Here is a 25,392-nt window from a genome sequence, read left to right as displayed (position 1 = left end):
CCCTGATGGTGTTTTAAATACATGTACATGTATTAGTGAAATAAAAGCCACAGCAGCCAATTGTTTCAAACTGGTCAAGTCTTTGGATTGGTTAAAGTTGGCCAAACTATTTTTTGATTGGTCAATTTATATCCAAAAATTACTTTTGACTAATCAGATTATTTTATATGCAAGCTAGCCTGAAGATAACCTGTGTACAACTCATGCAGTTACATGAGGAGGGATGTTAAATGGGGGTTCTGTGTGACAGTGCTCTACACTGGTACACGTTAAAGAACAAGGGTAGCTCAAACCAGGGTTGCCGGTACATTCTGTCTGTGCACTTTGCTCCAAGAAACCTAAAATGACAAACAATCTTAACAGAGCACTTGCCGAATGGGCAAGTACAAATAAGCTTACATTATTTTACACACTCCAGTTACCGTACATACAATAAGCTGAAGGAGATTATAGCTATCCGCAAAATGTGGTACATTAATATAAATAAATTAATTAGAAATTACTAAAATATGTTAAGATTTATTTTGAGCCGGCTAGAGTACAATTGTACAACATGTGAGCTTTAGAGCCAACCATAATGTGATGTTAAGAATACATGTTATTGAATTATTTTAACAAATGAATTGGAAAAAAAACTACATTTTATTGAATCAAAAACAGTTAAATGCAGAATGTCAATTTTATTTAATAAACAGTAAACAGATAGAGGATCAATAAAAGCCATTGGCTTCCTAATGTCAATGCTAATCTAAATATTTTCATTAAATGCTGTATTTACTGAAATTGTGGAAAAAAATTAAAGCCCTTGTCAATGCTTAACTTAATATTTCCATTAAATGCTGTATTTACTGAAATTGTGTAAATAAGATTAAAGCTGTAAAACTGGAACAGTAATTTGCGAAAAGAAGAAAAACATCTTGTCTTGTGTCATGAAAATATGTGACAAATACCATACTTACAGTTTTTATTTTAAGTAGTCTTGGTTACATATATTTTGGAAAATCTGCTTAAACCTGGTCTCACACCTGCGACAGATGTAGTGTAAGAGCAATCACGGTGGTTTTTAGAAGTACATACTTTGAAAGTCGTTACCACACCAGCCATATTTTGACCCCTGAGAAAGAATATTTCTTCGGACTTGGTGGTAACAATTCTTATGTGTGCTTGATTGCAATACATATCTAGTCTGTCCTTTCATTATTGAAATACAGCAATTTTAGAGAGAAAAAAGTGAAACATGTCATTAACGCAACCATTCATGGCACATCCTAGTTGTTATGTTAAGGTCATTTTGATTAATAGAATGCACATTTTCTTGACCATCTAATATTCTCCTAATCTTGTAGATCACATTTTAGTAAGTAATATTGGAGTAATTTTACCAGTTTGAAAATGATGAGGACCTGAGTAGGCACACACCATTTTCATACCATGTTGTTACTATAACACATGTCAGAATAAAAAAAGATCCTAGCGTTTTTATTTAAGAAAAACTCTTTGAGGCCAGTGTTTCACATTCTACATATAAAAGCAAATATCATGGGGCCTTAATAAACAAATATGTGTGTCTTATTTCTCGAAAAATGTTGTTGCAAGATGTCATTAATTTTGAAAAAAAGCAACATTGCATTATCTATTTTAAAACTTTTGCAACACTGCTGGTGCCATATTTATGACTTTCAAAAGATAGTAAGCCAGACATTTTTGTTATTTTGTGTTAATACATGTAAATTCAAAAAGTATGTCATTATGACAAAGTTGAATTGAAATGTTCTTAATAGTTTTATAGAGCCTACATGGAACTCCTATTACTTTATATCCGAGAATTTATGTGTTCAATAACAAATATTGATGGGATAAGAAAGCTAAGCCTACTTAAGTAAGATTCCCTTTTTATGGATTAATAAACCAGATTATAAACAACAATATGTTCTGATTACGTAAAGTGTGTAGGAAATAAAGCTCAGCTCACCTTTATTGTTAAGCCCTGTCAATACTATACTTGGCAGCTTGTGAACTGGTGCTGGGAACTAGAGTAAGACAAGGACAGACTTAAGCTGGGCACTAGGGTAAGACACGGACTGAATTATGCTGGGCACTAGGATAAGACCAGGACAGACTAATGCTGGGCAATAGGGTAAGACTAGGACTGAGCTATGCTGGGCACTAGGGTAAGACCAGAACTGGACTATGCTGGGCACTAGGGTAAGACACAGACTTAACTTTGCTGGGCACTAGGGTAAGACACGGACTAAACTTTGCTGGGCACAAGGGTAAGACAAGGACTGAATTATGCTGGGCACTAGGGTAAGACACAGACTCAACTTTGCTGGGCACTAGGGTAAGACAAGGACTGAATTATGCTGGGCACTAGGGTAAGACACGGACTTAACTTTGCTGGGCACTAGGGTGAGACCATAACTGAACTATGCTGGGCACTAGGGTAAGACAAGGACTGAATTATGCTGGGCACTAGGGTAAGACACAGACTTAACTTTGCTGGGCACTAGGGTGAGACCGTAACTGAACTATGCTGGGCACTAGGGTAAGACAAGGACTGAATTATGCTGGGCACTAGGGTAAGACAATGACTGAATTATGCTGGGCACTAGGGTAAGACAAGGACTGAATTATGCTGGGCACTAGGGTAAGACACAGACTTAACTATGCTGGGCACTAGGGTAAGACCAGGACTGAACTATGCTGGGCACTAGGGTAAGACAAGGACTGAACTATGCTGGGCACTAGGGTAAGACACAGACTTAAATTTGCTAGGCACTAGGGTAAGACACGGACTTAACTTTGCTAAGCACTAGGGTAAGACACAGACTGAATTATGCTGGGCACTAGGGTAAGACCAGGATCGAATAATGCTGGGCACTAGGGTAAGACAAGGACTAAAATATGCTAGGCACTGGGGTAAGACAAAGACTGAATTATGCTGGGCACTAGGGTAAGACACGGACTTAACTTTGCTGGGCACTAGGGCGAGACCATAACTGAACTATGCTGGGCACTAGGGTAAGACAAGGACTGAATTATGCTGGGCACTAGGGTAAGACACAGACTTAACTATGCTGGGCACTAGGGTAAGACCAGGACTGAACTATGCTGGGCACTAGGGTAAGACAAGGACTGAACTATGCTGGGCACTAGGGTAAGACACGGACTTAACTTTGCTAAGCACTAGGGTAAGACACAGAATGAATTATGCTGGGTACTAGAGTAAAACACGGACTTAACTTTGCTTGGAACTAGGGTTAGACACGGACTGTATTATGCTAGGCAATGGGGTAAGACACGGACTGAACTATGCTGGGCACTTGGGTAAGCCAGGACTGAACTATGCTGGGCACTAGAGTAAGACAAGGACTGAACTATGTTTGGCACTAGGGTAAGCCAGGACTGAACTATGCTGTGCACTAGAGTAAGACAAGAACTGAACTGTGCTGGGCATTAGGGTAAGACAAGGACTGAATTATGCAGGGTACTAGAGTAAAACAAGACTGAATTATGCCAGGCACTAGGGTAAGACAAGGATTGAACTATGCTGGGTACTAGAGTAAAACAAGACTGAATTATGCTGGGCACTGGGATACGACAAGGACTGAATTATGCTGGGCACTAGGGGAAGACAAGAACTGAACTATGCTGGACACTAGGTTAAGACAAGGACTGAACTATGCTTAACACTATGGTAAAACATTGACCAAATTATGCTAAGCAACAGGGTGAGACCGGGACTGAATTATGCTGGGCTCTAGGGTCAGACAATGACTGAACTATGCTGGGCACTTAGGTAAGACCGCGACTGAATTATGCTTGGAACTAGGGTAAGATAATGATTAAACTATGCTGCCTGGACGCTTAGGTAAGACCGTGACTGAGTTATGCTGGGCACTGGGGTAAAACCGCGACTGAATTGTGCTGGGAACTAGGATAATACAATGATTGAATTATGCTGGGCACTATGGTAAGACCAGGACTTACCTATGCTGGTAACTTAGGTCAGACCAGGACTGAATAATGCTGGTAACTAGGGTAAGACCAGGACTTACCTATGCTGGTAACTTAGGCAAGACCACGACTGATTTATGCTGGATAATAGGATAAGACAATGACTGAATTATGTTGGGCACTAGGGTAAGACCAGGAAACGGAAATAACTGTGTTGTGCAGTAGGGTATGACAAGGGCCGAACTACCTAGTGCATGAGAGTAAGATGGGGAATGAAGTGAGTTATGCAATAGGGTATGACAAGGGCCGAACTACCTAGTGTACGAGAATAAGATCGGGAATGAAGTGAGTTGTGCAGTAGGGTATGACAAGGGCCGAACTACCTAGTGCACGAGAGTAAGATCGGGAATGAAGGTCGGTAGAGCACTCAACCTGATAGCGAGGGGTCCCGGGTTCGAGCCCCGGTCTGGCTGCACACTTCTTTCACCTTGTGGCAAAGGTTATACTTTAAATTTGGTGTGTCAATCTTTAATCATATGATTATCAAATAGAGCTGCCTTGTCAGATGTTTCCAGGGTTTATTCACCTGAAATGATTTATGTTCGACATATATTGCTTCCGTAAACAAGATGATGCTAATCGGCTTAGAAACAGTTTGTAATGAACGCATTGGCTAACAACGAATAAAAAGAAAGTAATTCCCGGTATATAAACACGGGATTATGAATTTGCAACGGGTTAAAGGGGGAAAGTTCAGTTGTTTTAAGGTTATAGAATGAAAATACTATTTAATGGAGTTGTTATATTAACCCAAAAGAAAATTTGCACATGAGGGCAATTTTCCTTTAGGTTTCATTATTTATTATTTAAAATAATCCATTTGGTTTACTCTCAAACTTAACATATAACGCTAATATTGAAGAGACCTAGTTATTGAAAAGGCATTGCATATCAGTGGAGTGTATAACACTCATTACTTTAACAATAAAGTCCTATTTTAATTACATTGAAAAGAGGATAACCTAAAATGGAAAAACTATTTCCGGTTACGTTGGTGCTGATAAGCCTAATCTGTATGACGGAAGTGAGCGCCCACTCGCCAGTCCTTCAGATGACCCAGAAAATAAACCGGAAGATGCGCAGGTTGGGGAAAACAGTTGCAAACATTGAGAACATGGTTAGTGCTCTGGATTCCCAAAATAGACATTCCAGCTTGTATATTATCTATATCAAAATATACAATCAGTCATTATAAATGTATTATGCAACCTTAGGTCTATTATAAATTGATATATCTACATGTACCTCAAGTCTTTAAAGTGACACTCTTATTCAAAATCAATACAAACACATGTATTACCATTTTGATTGATACATCTTAAACTACTGACTATATAATGCATATATGGACAATATTAACTACTGATAATAAGATTGTAACCGTGAATTTCATAGCTGAAAACGCAAAATTATTAAATGATTGATGAATGCTAAAAGAATTACTGTGGTCTACTATAGTATCATAAGGTAGAAATACCGTGTTTTATGCTCATTTCTGTCAAATTAAACTCGGTGTTCTTCATAATAACCATTTTTCTGACATATATTCATCCTTTTTGGATTTTGAAACAATATATGTATTGTGGTTAATCTTATTTGGGAGTAAAAGTGCATCTTTAACATGTGATACATAATCCTCAAGTCAATGATAATGTGATTCATTAATCTCAGGAATGTAATACATCGCCTTCTTCTACTGTAATAGAAATTCCATTACTCTATTTATATTTAAAGTGATAATAACATTAAAACGGGAAAGAAACGGACAGTCTCCAATTAAGCCACTATTTTTTAACAATTACAATTCTTCAATAAGTATGAACAGCTACATAGTTTCCGACCAATGGCAATAAAGAAATGCTTTAAAATACATGTATATGTGTTCTACAAATCTAAGCGTGGTGTTTGTACATGTATAAGCCAGTTTCAAGATACATAGCAGCGAACGATAAATATATATACAAACCAGATTATTACATTTGTACTGGACCCGAAATAAAAAGTGGCAAAAAATATACCAAAAGGTTTCGCTTTGATTATTTTGTTTTATATTTCTTAATTCGTGAAAGTCGAACAAGCAAGCAAGGACATATATAATTGCGCTAAATGAGTTCAAGAGGATCAGGTTAATTTTGTCCGAGTCGTATTTACCCATCGTAAAGTGTTTTAGAAAAGAACCTACATCTTCAGCCAATGAAATTGCACTCAGAATAGAACCTACATACTCAGCCAATGAAATTGCATTCATTAAGTGCTAAGCTTAATCATTAAGAATTTCAACTTTCGGGTTTCGACTACTGCCAATCATACAATACACAATCACTGCTTCGGATTTTGCGTTTACAATTTGTCAGCCATTGAGGTTCTATTCTAAGTCAGTTAGATGACCCGAAGAAATAGTTTAATGTTTAAAAAGGGCTCGTTCGATACCCTCACTCCGACCATACTTAATCATTAAAATGTTACATCATGCCATCTAACTATCCCTAAACACTAAAAAATCAGTTACAATTTTCATTCATAAAATATCCATTTACTTAAACGCGCACACTATAGACTGATGTAAAAAAAAATACTCATTACATTAAAATGCATTTTCTTGTTTAAAAATTAACTCATTTAACTTAAAAGAATTAAACCATACCAAACCTTTTTCAATATATAGTTACGTAGCCACAAATTCCCCAGTTAAAAGGCGCCAAAAATAGCGTTAATATTTTAGGTGCACTCTTAATCCCAAAAAAGATTAACCCACAATTATTACTATTAGTATTAATTTAATATTCCAAAAAAGATGAATAAATGTCAAAAACAATAGTTCTTATGAAGGATACAGAGTTTAATTTGAAAGAAATGAGCATAAAACACGGTATTTCTATCTTATTAGACTAAAGTAGACCACAGTAAACTTTTGAGCATTCACCAATCATTAATATTTGTGCGATTTCTGCTATTAACTACACGTTTACAATCTTGTTATTAGTAATTAATATTTTCCATAAATGCATTATTAAGTAAGCAGTTAAAGGTTTATCGGTCAAAATTGATGTTTGTTGTAAATGAGTATGTATTGATTGAGTGTCACTTTAACTATACCTAAATCATATTCCTTTTTCGTTTTGATCAATTGAGTGAAATGAGTTAAACAAGAGAATGCATTAAAATTTAAAAAAAAAATGTTTCAAACTTTAGTGTGCGCCTTTAATAAATTTCATATGCTATACTTTTTGATGGATACAATATCAGGTTATCTCATTGTACAAGAATAAGATAATATATCACAAATGGCTGAATCGACTGACTTAAATTGCACTTACCAATAGTTAACTACCATTGTCTTATAATCTTAATATATATAGTACATTACAGCTTTTGGTTTCGTCACACAGATTAGAAATTGTTACAGGTAGATGGCATGAACGTACTCCTATTTATGTTTATGAAGGAAATGTCAAATTTGCCATATGCTAGAAGATGAATTTCATTTCTTGTTTCAATGTACTTTACATAGTGATTTAAGAAGACAATACATACATAAAAACTATTAAAATAGACCAAATATACCAAACTTTGTTGAACATCCTCTAAATACAAATACGACTATTCAAAGGAAATTAGAAATGTTTATCCACAAGGCCTATGAACTTAAAACTGCAAGTAATCTTTATGATAATGTTATATAATACATTATAATGATATTTGTAATAACTGTCTCCTCACTATGATTATGTTATATTCAATGTGTACTTGCCTGTGTACAGTTGTTTTCATTAGTACCTTGTTAGCATAAATAAGTATACATGTATTCATATATAAATTGTGACCACTGATCGATTGACAAAATTGGACATTATATATCCATTGATGTATACTGAAGGGCTTATTGCCTTTATGGTTTGAATAAACTATGAAACTATAATTCCAGGTCAGTGAATTATTCGAAGACAAGGATCAATGTACGGATATGCTAGCAAATATTACCCATCCGTCAGGAGGAGAGCCAAATATTGACAGTAGGATAAATGTGTTTTATAATTATTTTTGAACTACACAAGTTAATTAATTTGACATAAAAACATTACAGATAACCCCCTTTCTTTCATGCTTTTGTATAAAATATGGATTTCTATCATTAAAATAACAACAGTGAAAGCATCAATAAAGGAATGGAAGTATCAACTACTTTTAAAAACCATCATAGTTAATATAAGAATATCAGGCACAACATATTGTGATTACTCGGTCGGGCAACAAGGTAAAGAACCATCAATCAACTTGGACTCGTCGTTGGTTCAATCTGCGTCTCCTGAAAAATTGCGGTTTGTGCATTGTAAACAAGTATCAAATGTTTTAGAGGATTTTGCCTTCGATTTATTCCAATGGTATCTCCCCTCATACAATTCAAAAAGGTTTTCAAAACGTTGTCACAACAGTTTTTCACTCCAATGGCGTTTTTTGAGAAGGTATTGCTTGTATGGAAATCCCATATGAAACTACCATGACTGAGAGTATAAATAGGAAGTAAACCAGGTCCTGCATCATCTTGCCAATCAAAACCAACTTTGGCCCGATATTTTCCAAACACGATACTGTATGGAGTATTGCGAAGAACATCAACTCAATTGCCAAAACAATATTCCCGGCTGTGTAACACAGTTCTGAAAACCGGAGGCCTTGACCAACAGCAAAAAGATATCGACACACGATCTTTCACATTCTAAACATCGTGAAAGTACTGTATCCCATGTGCTGTAGGTTGTCGCAATGTTTCAAGGAGGAATGTGGAAAGCCTTATAACCAGGACATTATCAAACACACCGATACTAGTGTGCAATTCAACGGCAAGTTCATATCCATATACATGTATATGCAAACAAAGAATATCAGTGATGCAAAGTTGTAGATAAATTTGACGAGCGCAAAGCAAATGAAGTTATTTGTGTCATACGCCGATCGCAGCAATCCTCTGTTGGTATCATTTCGTCGGAATTGTTCTAATTGAGAGCAAACTTCACTACTTGAGTATTTGACAGCAAAATGTGCAATGAATGGAAGCACCCAGTTTTATCGTTTTAACTAATTTTCTATGTCATATGGATCAAACGGTGAAATCCATACATCTTTAAGTGTTCATTGCACTGCTGTTGTGCAAAAATAGCATTGTCCTCTTTCGAATTTAGTATTTAAAAGATCTTGTGCGTTTTTCTTGTCCATGCTTGTAAGCGATGAAATTGCATTTTTGTCATTTCAAGTATGGACAGCCTTTCTTTAATATCATTGTTTCCTGCCAATACTTAATGCAAAGTCGTTGGCCCCGCATGAGCCGTAGTCATTTTGCTTTGCATTTTCCTATAACACCAATTTCTGCCTCTAGAGCGACAAAATAAAGAAACAGAATAGTGTTTGGTCCTCGGACTAATTCAACATGCACATCTAAGGCGGCCTCAATCTCAACAGCCGTTTGAACAATGCATACAATAGCTGTACCAGTACAATACTCACGTCTACAGAAAAGTGTAGGCAAGTTCGGGGACACAATCTTGGTAAAGAATAAAAGCAAGCACGGTCATCATGTACTCAACATCCTCTTCAAGTCGTTTGCTGTCATCAAGATCATCAGGAATGTAAGATGATGGTGTGTTTAACATTGTCCATAGTTTATGTAAGTTTTTTTCCCCTTCACTTAAGCTGTTTGCACGCTTCTATTAGCCTGATTGAAATGACTCTGTAACCATCAAGATATACTTTCATATGCATGAAGACTTTAGGGGAAAAGTACTTGCATCTTTAGTCTTTTCTTTGCGTTCATCTTTTGAGCAATCAACATTTTCGTCATAACGATGAAACTTGTAAGCCTGTGTCAATGCTATTCTTGAATGAGTTCATTGTGTAGGTAAATCCAATAGATTGATAACATATTCTTCAAACACTACACTTACTTTTTAAAGCTGAAATTTTCGTCCAACACTGTGGACATCATCAGAGCAACTGGCCTGACTATCGCTCACTCGCAGCTCTGACACTCGGGACTTCCCGCCGAATTTCCGTAATCCGGCGAAAAGTGGGTTGTAAATCCCAGAAAGGAAGGCCCCTTCGTCCCGGTTCATAATCCTTTCTGGGATTTACAACCCACTTTTCGCCGGATTACGGAAATTCGGCGGGAAGTCCCGAGTGTCAGAGCTGCGAGTGAGCGATAGTCAGGCCAGTTGCTCTGATGATGTCCACAGTGTTGGACGAAAATTTCAGCTTTAAAAAGTAAGTGTAGTGTTTGAAGAATATGTTATCAATCTGTGTCAATGCGTTGGTTTTTTTTGGGGGAACCACTTGCTTTGTATCGATCCATTGAGCCTCTCCTTGATATTGTGGTTCTGTGTTCGTCAGATTAGACCATACTTGAATACATTTCTTTTCAGTCATCCGCCCAAACACTCAAATGGTATCACATGACTCTGTGTCCGTCCCGTCATCTTCTTTTGGTCTTAAGTCCGTGTCGAAGTTACCTCAATTAGAAAACCAGAAAATATGTTGACATGTTGCTTCATTCTTCTATTTGGTCTTGTGTTCGTGTCAAAGCCGGGTAATTGATCAACCATAAGGATGTTTGGTGTATTGAAATCAGTAAGAAAGTCGTTGATGAAGGAACTGGTGTTTTTGTTCTCCAATTTATTAGCTTGTGCTTGTTTTATATCTTGAAAGAACAATAACAGGAATGGTATGTTATAAAGCATTCAATGCGCACTGTTTCGCCAAATCGTCGATGCAATGTGTTATCAACGAGGCGGATGATTTGTACCTTTCAGAACTGGTCATCTTTGACAAATATGAGTTCAGATTTCCTATGATTGTCGCAACATTCGTATTTTCTTCAACAAAAGAAAATGTGTAAAGTAAGAATCGTCACAATTCTTCTTTATCAGTTGACTCTGCGTTTCAGTTATTTCTAGTTTTAAAGAGTCCCATTTAAAAACACCAATATCAACAGGGTTGTAATAAGAAAGAATACTGACTTCGCAGACGGCTATGGTTGAAATTACCCCAGTGTTTCTCATGAAGTCTGTAATTTGTGTCATGAACTGAGAGCGAACAAGTCTTCCTAGTTCTAAATCGACCGTTTCACCTGCAGCGGATAATATGAAGCCAGATTTCGGAATATTCCATGCTTGTGGAACCGACTTAAAATGTTCCTTCTTTCAACTCTCAAATTGGTGCGAGAAATGGTTGAGAATTCTCGGAAAAAGTGGGAAACAACAGAGTAATACAATCAACACCGTGATTATTATTTCACCGCAAAACTTACGAAAAAAACACATTTTCCTTAAATACATTTCATTCAGAAAAAAATCTCATCTCCTACATATAGCTCTTTAAAACGGGAAGGACGAATCACACATATCTTATTGTTTTTAGGCGACATGTTCAATGTTTTTGGTCGGCGACTATAGTCAGCCTTAATCTCCCTTGTTCTGCAAGCGCCCAGTCACAAATTTCTACTATTTGTAGTCGACATTTTCAATGCATTTGGTTCTCGATTATAGTTGGCGTATAACTCCCTTATACCGGAAGCGACGAATCACGCGTTTCTTGGTTTGTTATAAGTCCATATATTCAATGACTGCGGCGACAGGAACAGCGGTTTATCGGCACGCTACAGCGTTTAAGTCGACATATGCAATGATTATTGTGGCTGTAAAAGTAGCTTGTCTACGACTATAGTCGATGTAATATTAAGCTACATATACGAATAATATACAATGACTGGTAAAAGTGTTTCGCGGGCATCTCTAATCGATGCAAAGTTACGCCCCACAAACGATTAATACCTTTCTTCCCTTTATTTAAGTCGACAGTAAAAGCGGTTGGTAGACGAATAAATTTGGTCACTTAAGTCGATGTAAAGTTATGCTAAACATACGAATGATTACTTTCTTCTAATATTTGAGTCGACATATTAAATAAATATCACGGCGGCAGAATCGGTTGGCAGGCAAATATTGTCGCCGTAAATGTACGATGTATAGCTAAGAATAATTTCTTTCTTACCATATATTAATCGACGAATTCAATGAATACATCGACGGCAAAGGCAGTTTGGCGGCATTGCTTGGTCGGCGTCAATATACCTTCGTATAATTTTCTGATTGTGTTTTAGTCGACATATTAAACGCCAGCGACGGCGGCACAGGTGGTTCGTCATCGACCATTGTCGGCGTAAAGGTACCATACAGTTACAACGAGTGTTTGGCTGACATCAACACCGCGTATGTCCCTCTGCAGAACGCTAGGATCTGGTGTCTTCGTGTAGTTCTCTGGCAGTTCAAGAATAACCTGTTTAGCGATGACTTTGCGGAGCTGGATGAGCTCGAAGAAGCCGAAATACTTCAGGTTTACTAACATTTTAAGTAATGTCTTTCTCAAATGATTATATCTTTGCATAATTTATGCACCATAAACTAAAGTTTGTAAATAGTTAAAACTGCAGAGTTAAAAGACACTTGTTTTAAGAAACATGTATAGAGTTTAAGTTACGAGTTCCAGAGTTCATGTGCTATGGCAAAATTTGAATACCTGCTTTTAAACCTCGTTTGACTTTCAATCTGACCTTATTTTTTGTCACATATTACGGGTAGGCTATTTCAACCGAGCTCGTGTTTCACAGACGCTATATGGATTTAAATCGATGTGTTTCACCCTGCAGGAATTGGATGAAGATGGCAACAATATTGATGATAACAGCGCTAGGCGAAAGCGCAGCACTCGGCTAATCAGAAGACTTGCCCCGCGTAATATAACGTCACCGCGAACGGGTTTCCGAACTCGACGGGAGTATCGTACGCTCTCTATTGTAGAAAGAGAAAGATTCCACGATGCCTTAAACGAACTATACGACGTAAGTAAACCATCAAATTCCATTTTTTCCCGATTTTAATACTATATTCTACTCAAATTCTACTAAGGATCACATCTATTTGTTTTGGTTTAAAAGTATAAAACTGTTATAGAAAACGTAAACTAATATACTTTACCAAAAGTAATTAGACATTAAGTGTATGACACTTTGATTATTTAGTCAAAACGTTAGTATCAAGAAAATTGACGCAAAAAAAATGACGTCAAGATAAATACAAACAATTGTTGAGCGACATATCAAATAAAAGCAGTTTAATTTGTATAATCTTTTGTCGTTACTGGAAATAAAGCAAACACAACATCAAATTACATATCTCTTAACGTTGTCGTTCTTGAGTAATGGCCATTAGAATTGTTAAGTGATGAACTAATTTATGAAATATTTTACAATACTATTCATCTATTGAAATTGACTTGAGCTTTAAAAATTGCTTGTTACACTAACCCGACCGACCTATTTTCTTCCCGACCCTAAACTTTTTTTGACAGAGTGGATTTATTTCATTATTTCCTAAACAAAGCGCATTTTTGGAGCAACCATGTTTATATTTGACCTTTTTTCAATTTTGTCTACACTAGTGATATACCCTGATATTGGTCTGTTTGGATCCCGGCTCTCAAAACAAAGGAAAAAATAAAAAATACGGTTTTACCTAACTACCTACCTTTCTACCTAACTAACTAACTACCTACCTCACCGTTTTGATATGTTAGTGAAAACAAATACTTTTTTTGCCTTATAAGACTTGTAAAAGTATCGCTTGTCCACAACTTGGGAAATTTTAAGTAGTATATTTTCCCTAAGTCCTCATTTTGTTTCAGAAAATTAGAAAAATAACTCTGTGACATTGCAACTACCTATGTTGCCAATAAAAAGTCACGATTTAACCGATACTTGGCCTTATTTTGACATATATGATAGTCGTTATAGTACTCGGGAACGCCCATAAAGTTACGGGCAGAATCTATACGATAAATGTTCTTACGGTAATTTTGTATTGAAACGCTCAACACGAGGGAGATTCCTCCTGGAAAGTTATGATATATTTGACTAACGATCTCCTATTGAAACGCCCTGCTATTTTCTTATTTTTGTTTGCCTTCCAAATCACTCTCTTGACTTGCTTGTCTAAGAATTATTGTTGACTTTACGTTTAAGGATGAGACGATGCTGTGTTTTGCCCTGGTACATCGGATGGCGTTAAGAAGAGGTGGTGCACACGGAGGAAACGCCTTCCTTCCCTGGCACCGAGCTTTCCTCGCGCTGTAAAAATCCTGTTACTCATATACTACTTTGCAACTTGTTTACTTTTAGTTTTAACTCGGATAGGGTAAATAAAACTATTCAATTCTCAAACCTCAACAATATGCAAAATAAAAGGCATAAACAGTGATATAAAACAAATATTAAATGGCTGCTGAAAATATTAAAATTGTCAACTTAAAGAAATTCATTCTACCGAGGCGAAGACTAGGTTGGTTGTATTTTCGACAGTGGACAAAAATGAACATTAATAAATATACATATTACCATTTATGTGCTATTATGTCCGTGGTATTTTGCTTTTAATCCCATCCCCATTTTGGTAAAAAAAATTGGTAAATTTTTTTATTCCATGCTTTCATTAGATATTGTGAGGGAAAATGATAATAACGAATCAATAAGTTTCTTATTCATAATGATCAAAAAAGATTGCACATTTTGGTACTGAATTTGCTCGATTAGTTGTACATTATAAAGAGCATTTAAAAGAAAGAAACGTAAATGAGAATTTGAAAAGCTACATAGATATTTTACTTGTACACTAAACGATTTGATAGCAGATTTCTCATCTATTTCAAATTCGGGTTCATGACTTGAGCTTCAACTGCCTCCAGATAACGGCACCCTCAACTGTCAATCATATTTATAACGCGCATGCGCAGAAGGCAAAGCGATCTATAAAAAAACACACACGACATAACCAAAGCATGTAGACCGACAAAATACTCGCTACGAAAAAAATTCTGTATACACCATCAAACCTGCTCTACATGATATGAAGCTACAATAAATGGGGTAAATCCTCCATTGCCATTGGTCCACAAACATGTGCGAATATCAATGATTTTTGAATGAGCAGTTTGCATTGGTTAAGCTTTTGGCTACTGAGCTTGTGTCTGTAGTTTTTCATATATGTGTTGTAAATACATAATTGAAGCACACTTACAATAAATAGCATGTTGAAATAAAGCGCCTTTTCCGTATAGCTTTGAGGAGGCATTACGACGTGTAGATGACCGAGTGTTCCTTCCCTATTGGGATAGTTCCAAAGATGACAACATGCCTGCTGGACCTGGATTCTCAATCATGTGGGACGACGACCATTTGGGTAAGTTTCAGGATCATTTGGTATGTGATGACATAAGTCACAAGTTTTATAAGAATATACGTGTTGTTATAAACCGAATAACCCATATGATCGTATTGAAAGTGCGAGGTTCTTAATGATCAGTATGGTGAATTACTCAATTGAAGTGTGGACATGTGGCTTAGCCTTAGGTACAATGTAAACAAGCATCTAACTACTTATTTAGGGAAAGAATCTTGTAGCGTAGTTTCAGTATTGTCTTTGCGACGCCGAACACCTTCAAACACTACATATTTCAATGCAAACGAGTAAATGGGCATCTTTTCGATTGTTTTATGTTCATTTACCAGGCACTGGGTCAGGCTTAGTTGACAGCGGGCCGTTTGCTGGCTGGGAAGCTCGAGAAACCCCACTTAGGCGAGACATAGCCCGTGGCTCGGGTTCTCTCATCCGTCAATCCAGGATTGACTTTCTCATGGAATTCTGTCGACTAGCGGTATGTGTTTATAGAGTATGAAAAATGCAATGAACATACCAAGGACAAGCCCAGCAGTCAAATATTCAAATATAAACCCTATTTTAAGGCAGAAAGGCATGTACCAAAACGATACTGAACGAGATTACCAAACATCAAGTACCAGATTCATGTACAAACACCACCACAAACAGATCGCACAAATAGGATTGATCAAATATATACTGAATTATACTTAATTTACTAAAATCGAGATTTAACTTAATAATGCAATGCACAATTGAGTGACAAGCCCAGCAGTCATAAACGAATATAAAAGCTGTCTTGATGCAGAAAGGCATGGGCCTAAACGTCATTGAACAAAATAAACAAACATCACATTCACATACAAACACCATTAACAGACCACACAAAATGAGATTTATCAAATATGGACCTAATTAAACTTAAAGATGAACTCTTATTCCCAATTAAGATTTACCACAATTAATACAATTGTTTTGATTTAGCAAAAAAGATGAATACATGTCAAAAAAAAAGGTTCTTGCGAAGGATACTCAGTTTAGTTTGAAAGAAAGATGCATGTTTTAACTTATGAGACTATAGTAGATCACAGTAAATCTTTTATCATTCACCAATCATTTAATTGTTTTGCCTTTCCAGCTGTTGAATACACGATTACAATCTTGTTACCAGTAATTTATATTTTCCATAAATTATTTATTTAGTACGTAGTTAAAGATGTATTACTCAAAATTGATGTTTGTTATACATGTGTATGTATTGATTTTGAATAAAAATGTCACTTTAAGAATTTACTAAAATCGAGCAACTTTTTGCAGGACTTTGACGGACGGTGGGAGGGCTCTCACAACAACGTACACCGATGGGTCGGTGGTACTATGGCACGTAGCATGGCAGCTGCCGATCCCGTCTTCTACATGCACCATGCATTCATCGACTACCAATGGGAAAAATTTCGACAGCGACAAAGGGATATATGTGGGGTTGATCCAGCGTTTGATTACCCGCCGAACGACGAGGATAAGCCTGAGCATAACCCTGACGAGAGAATGGTTGGGATGCGTTTTCTTGATAATATTGATGGAATTAAAGACTATTGGACAGACAATTGGTTCGATTATGAGGATTCGCCGAGTTGCGCTAATAATTGTAGCGGAAGCCCTGATCTATTCTGCGACGAAGATCTTGATCTGTGCGTGTCGGAAATGAGGTTTGTCGTCGATGAAGAGAATGTAGGAAATCGAAGGCGTAAAAAGCGGGAAATTACTCATGCCGATATGCTAGCGGACGGAGTTACGCCTTACTCTGGCGAGTGTACGAAAAACCCATATGGACGTACATGTGTCAATCCGCCAGCGCCAGAGACAGACGAAGAGTGGGTTGAAGCATTGGCCCGAGACGAGGAGTACAAACTTCCGGAACCGATCAAAAAGGTCGACAAAATCTTGCAAGAAAATATACGTTACGCTGACTCTTTGCCTGTTGAGAGCGAACAAATATTATTTTTCCCGAATCAGGAAGAGGGTAACGATTGTCGGCTACTCGAAAAATGCTCGTATGACTTACTGACGGCCGTCGTAAAGGGTCGCAAGATTTCTAAAAAAGGTAGGGTGGCCACAAATCCTCCTACTCGTCGTCCTGTGACCACTACGCGTCGACCTCGTCAAGTGACAACCGCTCGCCTTCCTACGCCGGTCACTGTTCGCACTATTCCGCCAAGAACATAAACAGACAAAGCGTTTACGTTTGATATCCAATAAAACAATCAGTTTGTTTGATTTTTTGCATATATCTTATGAGTTAAAGTCTAGGGGTTTTATTAAAATTTAATACGTTTTTATTTCAATCAGGTCAAAAAAATTAAAGGTTAAATTACAATATCCAGAGCTGATTCTTTTTAAACATTTATTTGAATTTGAGTACCATTTTGTAATTGGTACTAGGCCGCCAATGAAATAACAGTCAAATAATAACAATTATCATCCAATTACACAGTCAGTTAATTTGAATTGTTAGTAGACTTTTATCACAGTATTATGAACATGTAATGCGTAAGTTTTCTTTCACTTAAATATCATTATTAAAGATGTAAATAGAATTACTATTAGCAATATATCGAATTAAAAGAAATGCAATAATTGTTTGGATTTTCAATTGAAACTGTTAATTCACTAAAACGTAATAAAATGGTTACTGGGCAATTAGTTTTTGAATTGTGTTCGTTGAGTTTAACTTCTTTTTCACAAATGTGTGACAGCACAGGATCATTCAAAAGAAGTATTAAAGTATATGTTTGGTGATCAGTACAATTAACAGAATGGCCACTTTTATCCTAGATCGACCGCTTATGAATTCAAGGGCGTATTCAGGAACTGACGTTAGACGGGGGGGGGGGGGGGGCGTATTTTGTTATTTTTTACTGCGATATTGAAATAACAATTAAACTTGGACGCATTTTGTGGAGGGGGGGGGGGCGCCGGGTGTACACATCCCTCCATGAATCCGCTAGTGATTAAAGTTTTAAACTACACACAGTATCCCTTATAAGTTTGGGCAACATCGCCTCATTGGGTAGTATTCAATACTGGTTTTCATTGGACCTCAGAATGATGCAGCGTATTGTGTTGGTTTGTATAAATAACGGACCTACCCAGTGAATGGAATCATATATCATATTGAATAAAACCACATGAGCATCATTTAAACGTATATGAAAAATGACTGCGAGCAAATATGTCAGTGACGCTAAATATTTATGTTTAACTGGGTGCTTGAAAAATATTCCTTTTTAAAATCATCAAATGTTCCGTAAAGGGGAAATAACCCCAATATCCATAAGCATCGTTTGAATGACACTTCTTTAAAGCTGCACTCACAGATTAAAAGTTTTGACAACTTTTTTTATTTTTTGTCTTGGGACTAGAAAATTTATGCAAAGATGCATGTATACCAGTCATATAAGACTGCTGACAAAAATATTAGATCGCAGATTTTAATATTAAGTTAAAAAATTTATGTTTTATGCATTTTCTTAAACCGTTTTTAAAATAGTAACGCTTTTAGCCATAAAAAATAATTTTCGAACGGAAATATGAAAATCTGCGATCTTATCTTTTGTCAGCAATCTTATATCATTGGTTTGTAGATATTTACGCAAAAATATGCTCATTCCAAGACAAATAATAAACAAGAGATGTTTGTCAAACATTATGCCCCCCCCCCCCCCCCCCCCTGAGCGCCATGTTGTCAGGATTATATGGACAATTGAATGAAATATGCATGGACCGAAATGACAGCTGATTTGTTGCTGTTTTAAGATTATGACCATTAAAGTGTGAGGATAAAGTGTGTTATGACCGTCATGACCTTTGACTCTATGAACTCAAAATCCAGAGTCATCAGCTGGTCACCAGAAACCTAAATGTCAAGTTTGAGGGCCATGGGTGCAGGCATTGTCAAGTTATCACAAGACAAGTTTTTTTCGTTCAAGGTCACTGTGACCTTGACCTTTGACCCGATGACCCCTTAAATCATAAGGGGTCATCTACAAGTCAGATGCAACTCCAAGTCAAGTTTGAAGGCCATGGGTTCAGGCATTGTTGAGTTATCACTCTGACAACCTTTTGCCATTCAAGATCACTGTGACCTTGACCTTTGGCTCTATGAATCCTAAAATCAATAAGGGTGATCTACTGGTCAGGCTTATCATCCATGTCAAGTTTAATGATCATAGGTTCAGGCATTGTTGAGATATCAGTGGGGGAAGATTTGTATACTTTTTAGCGTTAAAGGTTACTGTGACATTGACCTTGGCCTGATGACCCCCAAAATTGATAGGGGTCATCTACTGGGCAGGCCCAACCTTCATGTCAAGTTTGATGACCATAGGTCCAAGAATTGTCAACTTTGCTTTCAAGGTGACTGTGACCTTGACCTTTGACCCCTAAAATCAATAGGGGTCATCTACTGGTCAGGCCCAACCTCTATGTCAAGTTTGAGGGCCATGGGTGCAGGCATTGTTGAGTTATCACTTGGACAACCTTTTATCATTCAAGGTCACTGTGACCTTGACCTTTGGCCCAATGACCCCTAAAATTAATAGGGACAATCTTCTGGCCAGACTCAACCTCCAAATCAAGTTTGAGGGCCATGGGTGCAGCCATTGTCAAGTTATCACTCGGATAACCTTTTACCAGCCCAGGTCACTGTGACCTTGACCTTTGGCCCAATGACCCCTTAAATCAATAGGGACCATCTTCTGGCCAGGCACAACCTCCAAGTCAAGTTTGAGGGCCATGGGTGCAGGCATTGTCGAGTTATCACTCGGACAACCTTTTACCATTCCAGGTCACTGTGACCTTGACCTTTGGCCAGATGACCCCCAAAAACCATAGGGGTCATCTCCTGGTCAGGCCAATTCTCCAAGTCAAGTTTGAGGGCCGTGGGTGCAGGCATTGTTGAGTTATCAATCGGACAACCTTTTACCATTCAAGGTCACTGTGACCTTGACCTTTGGCCCAATGACCCCCCAAAACAATAGCGGTCATCTACTGGTCAGGCCCATCCTCCAAGTCAAGTTTGAGGGCCATGGGTGCAGGCATTGTTGAGTTATCACTCGAACAACCTTTTACCATTCAAGGTCACTGTGACCTTGACCTTTGACCCATTGAGCCCAAAAAACAGTAGGGGTCAACTACTGGTCAGGCCCAACCTCCAAGTCAAGTTTGAGGGCCATGGGTGCAGGCATTGTCACGTTATCACTCGGACAACCTTTTACCATTCAAGGTCACTGTGACCTTGACCTTTGGCTTGATGACCCCCAAAAACAATAGGGGTCATCTACTGGTCAGGCCCAACATCCATGTCAAGTTTGAAGGCCATGGGTGCAGGTATTGTTGAGTTATCACTCGGACAAGCTTTAAAATTATTTTACCATTAAAGGTCACTGTGACCTTGACCTTTGACCCGATGACCCCCAAAATCAATAGGGGTCATCTACTGGTCAGGCCCAACCTTCATGTGAAGTTTGATGACCATACGTCCAGGAATAGTTGAGTTATCACTCGGACAAGCTTTGGTCTACCGACGGACCGACCGACATACCGACATGCCTGTGCAAAGCAATATACCCCTCTTCTTCGAAGGGGGGCATAAAAAGTTGTAAAACCGGTAAATCTGTGAGAGTGCAGCTTTAAGGTAGGGAATTGAAGGTGGTGACTATATTGATAACTATATGATGTATGTGTTTTATGTCAGATTTGTTTGAACACTGTGCTCGTCTCTTTCAGTGTATGCCACCAGATTCAATACGTTCTCCGTTTATATTTTTATCCGTTTTCGAAGGGTCTTGCTCCTTACACAGTCCATAAGCATAGCATGTTTTGAAGTGCCATACGTGTGTACGAAAAGCAAAAAGTAATCATTTTTTTGTGTTTTATGTTTAAAACATATCTTCTTTTATAAGCCTTTTAACAATACGCAGGAATTTAGAGTACTTTTGACATATGTTCGAACCAATAGCTTTTCAAACCCGGGAAAAGTTACAAGATGTACAGAAAATCGCGACAAAACAAATTGACTGTATGTAGGAAAAAGCATATATGAAAAACCACATTCGATTGTTTCACCTTTTAAATCGATACCTATTTGTCCGTTAACATATACATTGCAAAAAGAAGTGCCCTGTCATTTTGGTGGGTACCAATTAAATCATATAAGTAATGCAAATTGACTATTTGAGAAAGTGCTAGCAGTTTCGGTTGCACCTCAGTCAATGACTTTCTACTAGTGAATATCAGATCTTATTCAATGGCTCACTTGTCAATCATTGTACGATTTAAGATACTCTTATTGTTGAACATATTTTAGTATTTAGGTATTGGAAAGGTTCTGGAAAGTGGTGTACGGCTTATGGCGACCGGTCACGATAAAAGAAACCATATATACATAGCTTGAGACCCTGGAAAATAGCGGCTACAAAGAAACTGCACGCATGTCTTTTTTTCGATAACAATAGTGATATACTTATATCAAATTTGGAAATCACTAAGCGTCATGTTTTTGCACGTCAAACATGAGAAAAAGCCGTTCGAGAAGTCCTTTGTACGTAATTCCACTCATAATTCCTCGTGTTGAGCTACATGTACACTTTTCCCATAACAGCTTTGAATCAGATGGTGCGGTTTTTTCACAGCTAGAACATGTTCATAGCGTTGTGCTGATAGTTAAAGTGTCTTGCATTACCAAAGTAAATTGAGGCTGTGGCTAAACAATATGTACACAATGACAAGGAATGGAACGGGATATACAACTAGTAGCACAAAGTGTCACGTCGGCATAAGCAAGTAGTATCTTGCAGTTACAAGGACTAACATGCTCAAGCAGTAGCAGATGACGAAAATCCGCTTTTTTAGAACGTAATTGATCAGAATGCCTCATTTTGAAAAAAAAAATGTAGAAAAGTTAAACGAAACATATGGGCGTCCTGGGCAGACTGGTGACCTTTTCGGTGCATCTTCAATGAAATGCGATGAACAGAAATCATTTACATTTGTGTTTGCGGTCAATAAAAATGTTTGGAATCTCACGACTCCCTCATCGTCCACATACAGTCTATGTATGGGTTAAAGAGGAATCAGTGGTAATAATGACCTGCTAGATATGTATCTTGCTGACAAAGTTTGGAAAGTGACACGGCGCTACCCAAGGAACAATATACATTTTAGCCGATTTATCGCCCGACCTGGTCCGGCATTAAGGCTTGTAGAGGGTTTAATTTAATATCGAAACTCGAGAATAATGAGTAGGCGCGCTCTCTTCCGACATCGGGGGCATGTCGTGAGTGGGCGTGCTCTCTTCCGACATCGGGGGCATGTGATGAATAGGCGTGCCCTCTTCCGACGTTGGGGACCTGTTGTGAGTAGGTGCGCCCTCTTCCGACATCGTGGGCATGTTGTGAGTAGGTGCGCCCTCTTCCGACATCGGGGGCATGTTGTGAGTAGGTGCGCCCTCTTCCGACATGGTGGGGCATGTTGTGAGTAGGTGCACCCTCTTCCGATATCGGGGGCATGTTGTGATTATGTACGCCCTCTTCCGACGTCGGGGACCTGTTGTGCGTAGGTGCGTCCTCTTCCGACATCGGTGGCATGTTATGAGTGGGTGTGCCCTCTTCCGACATAGGGGACCTATTGTAAGTAGGTGCGCCCTCTTCCGACATCGGGGGCATGTTGTGAGTGGTTCTGCTCTCTTCCAACGCCGAGGGGCATGTCGTAAGTGGACGTGCTCTCTTCCGACATCGGGGGCATGTTGTGAGTATGTACGCTCTCTTCCGACATCGGGGGCATGTCGTGAGTTGGTGCGCCCTCTTCCGACATCGGGGGCATGTCGTGAGTGGGCGTGCTCTCTTCCGACATCGGGGGCATGTCGTGAGTTGGCGCGCACTCTTCCGACATCGGGGCATATCGTGAGTCGGCGCGCTCTCTTCCGACATCGGGGACAATAGTGACTGACTTCGATGATATACAAGTCAGAAAGAAAAAAATAATTACTGTTGTGAATTATTTTTGGATTTTAATGCCAAACATAGTGTGAACTTACAACATGATTACAAACAAGAAGATATAGAGCCTATATTCATATAATAACAATAAACTGGCCTTGAGTTGGCCAATTTTTACCTTTAAAGTACTTTCTCATTCTACATGGACAGCTCGGAAATTGCACTTCCAAAAATCCGGACACCATCCTCTTATCCGTAAATTCTTAATTGTAAATATCCTTGCACCGAGATACGTCTGTTGATAATATAATATTTACCAAAAACTAAAGATTTTAAGGTAGTATTGAACCAGGTATTTGTTTATTTCTTTCTCTATTGTCCGGTGTAATAGCATATCAAGATAAAACAAATAACGATAAACAATTTAAGAACTTACCATGATTGAATTCTGCCAATGTTTGTATATTCATTTACAAGTAAGTTTCCTTTTTCGTTTTATATTGCAACAGTAATGAGATACGCTTCGAATATACAAACTCTGTATAACAAATTAAAAGATTTTAAAACATGTTTCAGGAAAAATAACTGAGAACATCTGTATGAAATTTTTTTCAGTTTTATTCTCAGTGGGTTTAATTTATCTTTTTTTTCTTCAAGTCAGGGAAGTTAAGTGTGGGTACGATATGTCCATTTATACAATCTCCACGCAGTGTTACTTCCCTAACAGTATTCTGATTGTCAGGGGAGATTACTGCGTAGGTGATTGCCATTTATACACTAAATTAGTGGTCCGTAGCCTATTCGATTAACAATTTGGTAGATGCGTCATCAGTTTTCGTGTTCATTGCGGGAAATTCAAGGTACGGAAATTCAAGACTAAATTAATTGTAAGGTTTGAAGGATTATTTTACCACTTCACATGGTATTTTTCAGAAAATAAACTAATTATATGTTACAGATAATAGCAAAAGGTATTTTATGAAGTATTTCTTACAGACAAATATGCATAAGTTGAGGTTTTCGAGCTCTGTCAGGGAGCCAGGGTTTGTTTACATTTTTAAACCTGTTAACCAGGTATTATTAAATAATTGGATCATGCATTTCCCTTAGTTGTCGTATACGTTGTTTAGACGCCAGGCAAAAATAATTCACGTTAAGAGCGGCAGGGTTTCCGCCAGGCCTTTATGGCTTGTCGGGCCCGATGTGCCTTCCGCTGGCAAGGCTAATTACCGACACACTTAATTATGCCAACATGCTTTAATCCGCGCAGCGACAATCCTTATCAAAACAGTCATCAGTTTTGACATACACAATTTCGTTACGGTTGCAACGGTTGACTGACAGCCAGAAGGCGTGTCGGGGCTATTACGGCATTTGTATCAATCAGCCATTCATGATCGACGACAGCAAGAAGGCGTGTCGGTAAGGATCGACGGTGCAATTAACCAAACTCCTATTCTTTATCAAAATGAGAATGTGTGAAAAACACCACTGTCGTAATTGCGACCTTCATCTCTATAATCACCTATGCATGCATTTAGTAAACAATAAGTGTTAATTGATTTTGGTAACATAAATTATGTGTCGTTTTATTTTGTTTATTGATTCCGAATCCGTTTGTAAATTGTTCTTTTGTTTACCAATTATTAAATTGTAATCGAAAACCGTGTTAAGATATCTGTGTTAACAAGGGTCATATGCTATGTCGTCATATGTAATTGAGTAGCGTCCCCGTCTTTAGTTTTGTGTAATGTTATATTTTGTGTTGCTAATTATTAAACTTCGATTATTTTATCGTTCTTTGAATTTATTTTGAAAAAGATAAATTAATCTGAAAATACTCATTACATTCCCTTTTGGTTATTATTTAGCCAACACGGCTTTAAAATGATTAGCTGTTGCAGCTTTAAATACACCCACGAGCAGTCGCTTTGCTCGGGGCTCTTTCGTGTTCCAGCATGCAGAAAGCGTGTGTTACACATTTTGCTGTGACGTCAACGGTGTCAATATAAATAATACCCGCATTAAACGAAATATGAGTCGATCAATACCGTCGATATTGTATTGTCGGAATACTTGAGAAATACCAATAATAAATGAAGAGTAACAATTAAACCTTT

At 37.9% G+C, this 25,392-nt stretch overlaps 2 protein-coding genes across 6 annotated transcripts in view; both read left to right on the top strand.

Annotated features, from left to right (window-relative positions):
• Positions 1 to 5,032: 5,032 nt before the first annotated feature.
• Positions 5,033 to 17,501, top strand: LOC128244097 (uncharacterized). Its single transcript, XM_052962112.1, is given in 8 exon segments — positions 5,033 to 5,134; positions 7,943 to 8,030; positions 12,167 to 12,421; positions 12,726 to 12,904; positions 14,084 to 14,190; positions 15,175 to 15,296; positions 15,626 to 15,771; positions 16,593 to 17,501. Coding segments are annotated over 8 exon segments (1,908 nt in total).
• Positions 17,502 to 24,122: 6,621 nt separating this feature from the next.
• Positions 24,123 to 25,392, top strand: part of LOC128244592 (kinesin-like protein KIFC3) — a 45,075-nt gene continuing 43,805 nt past the window's right edge. For 4 of the 5 annotated variants that reach the window (XR_008262955.1, XM_052962588.1, XM_052962586.1 and 1 more), the window contains exon 1: positions 24,123 to 24,159. The gene's annotated coding sequence lies outside the window, so the exon portion shown is untranslated. The other variant, XM_052962587.1, reaches the window with a different exon arrangement.

The sequence above is a fragment of the Mya arenaria genome, chromosome 8 (genome assembly GCF_026914265.1).
Source record: "Mya arenaria isolate MELC-2E11 chromosome 8, ASM2691426v1".
Classification (NCBI taxonomy): Eukaryota; Metazoa; Mollusca; class Bivalvia; order Myida; family Myidae; genus Mya; species Mya arenaria.
Note: the sequence above shows the minus strand (reverse complement) of the source record. Positions and strands in the feature narration are given on the sequence as shown.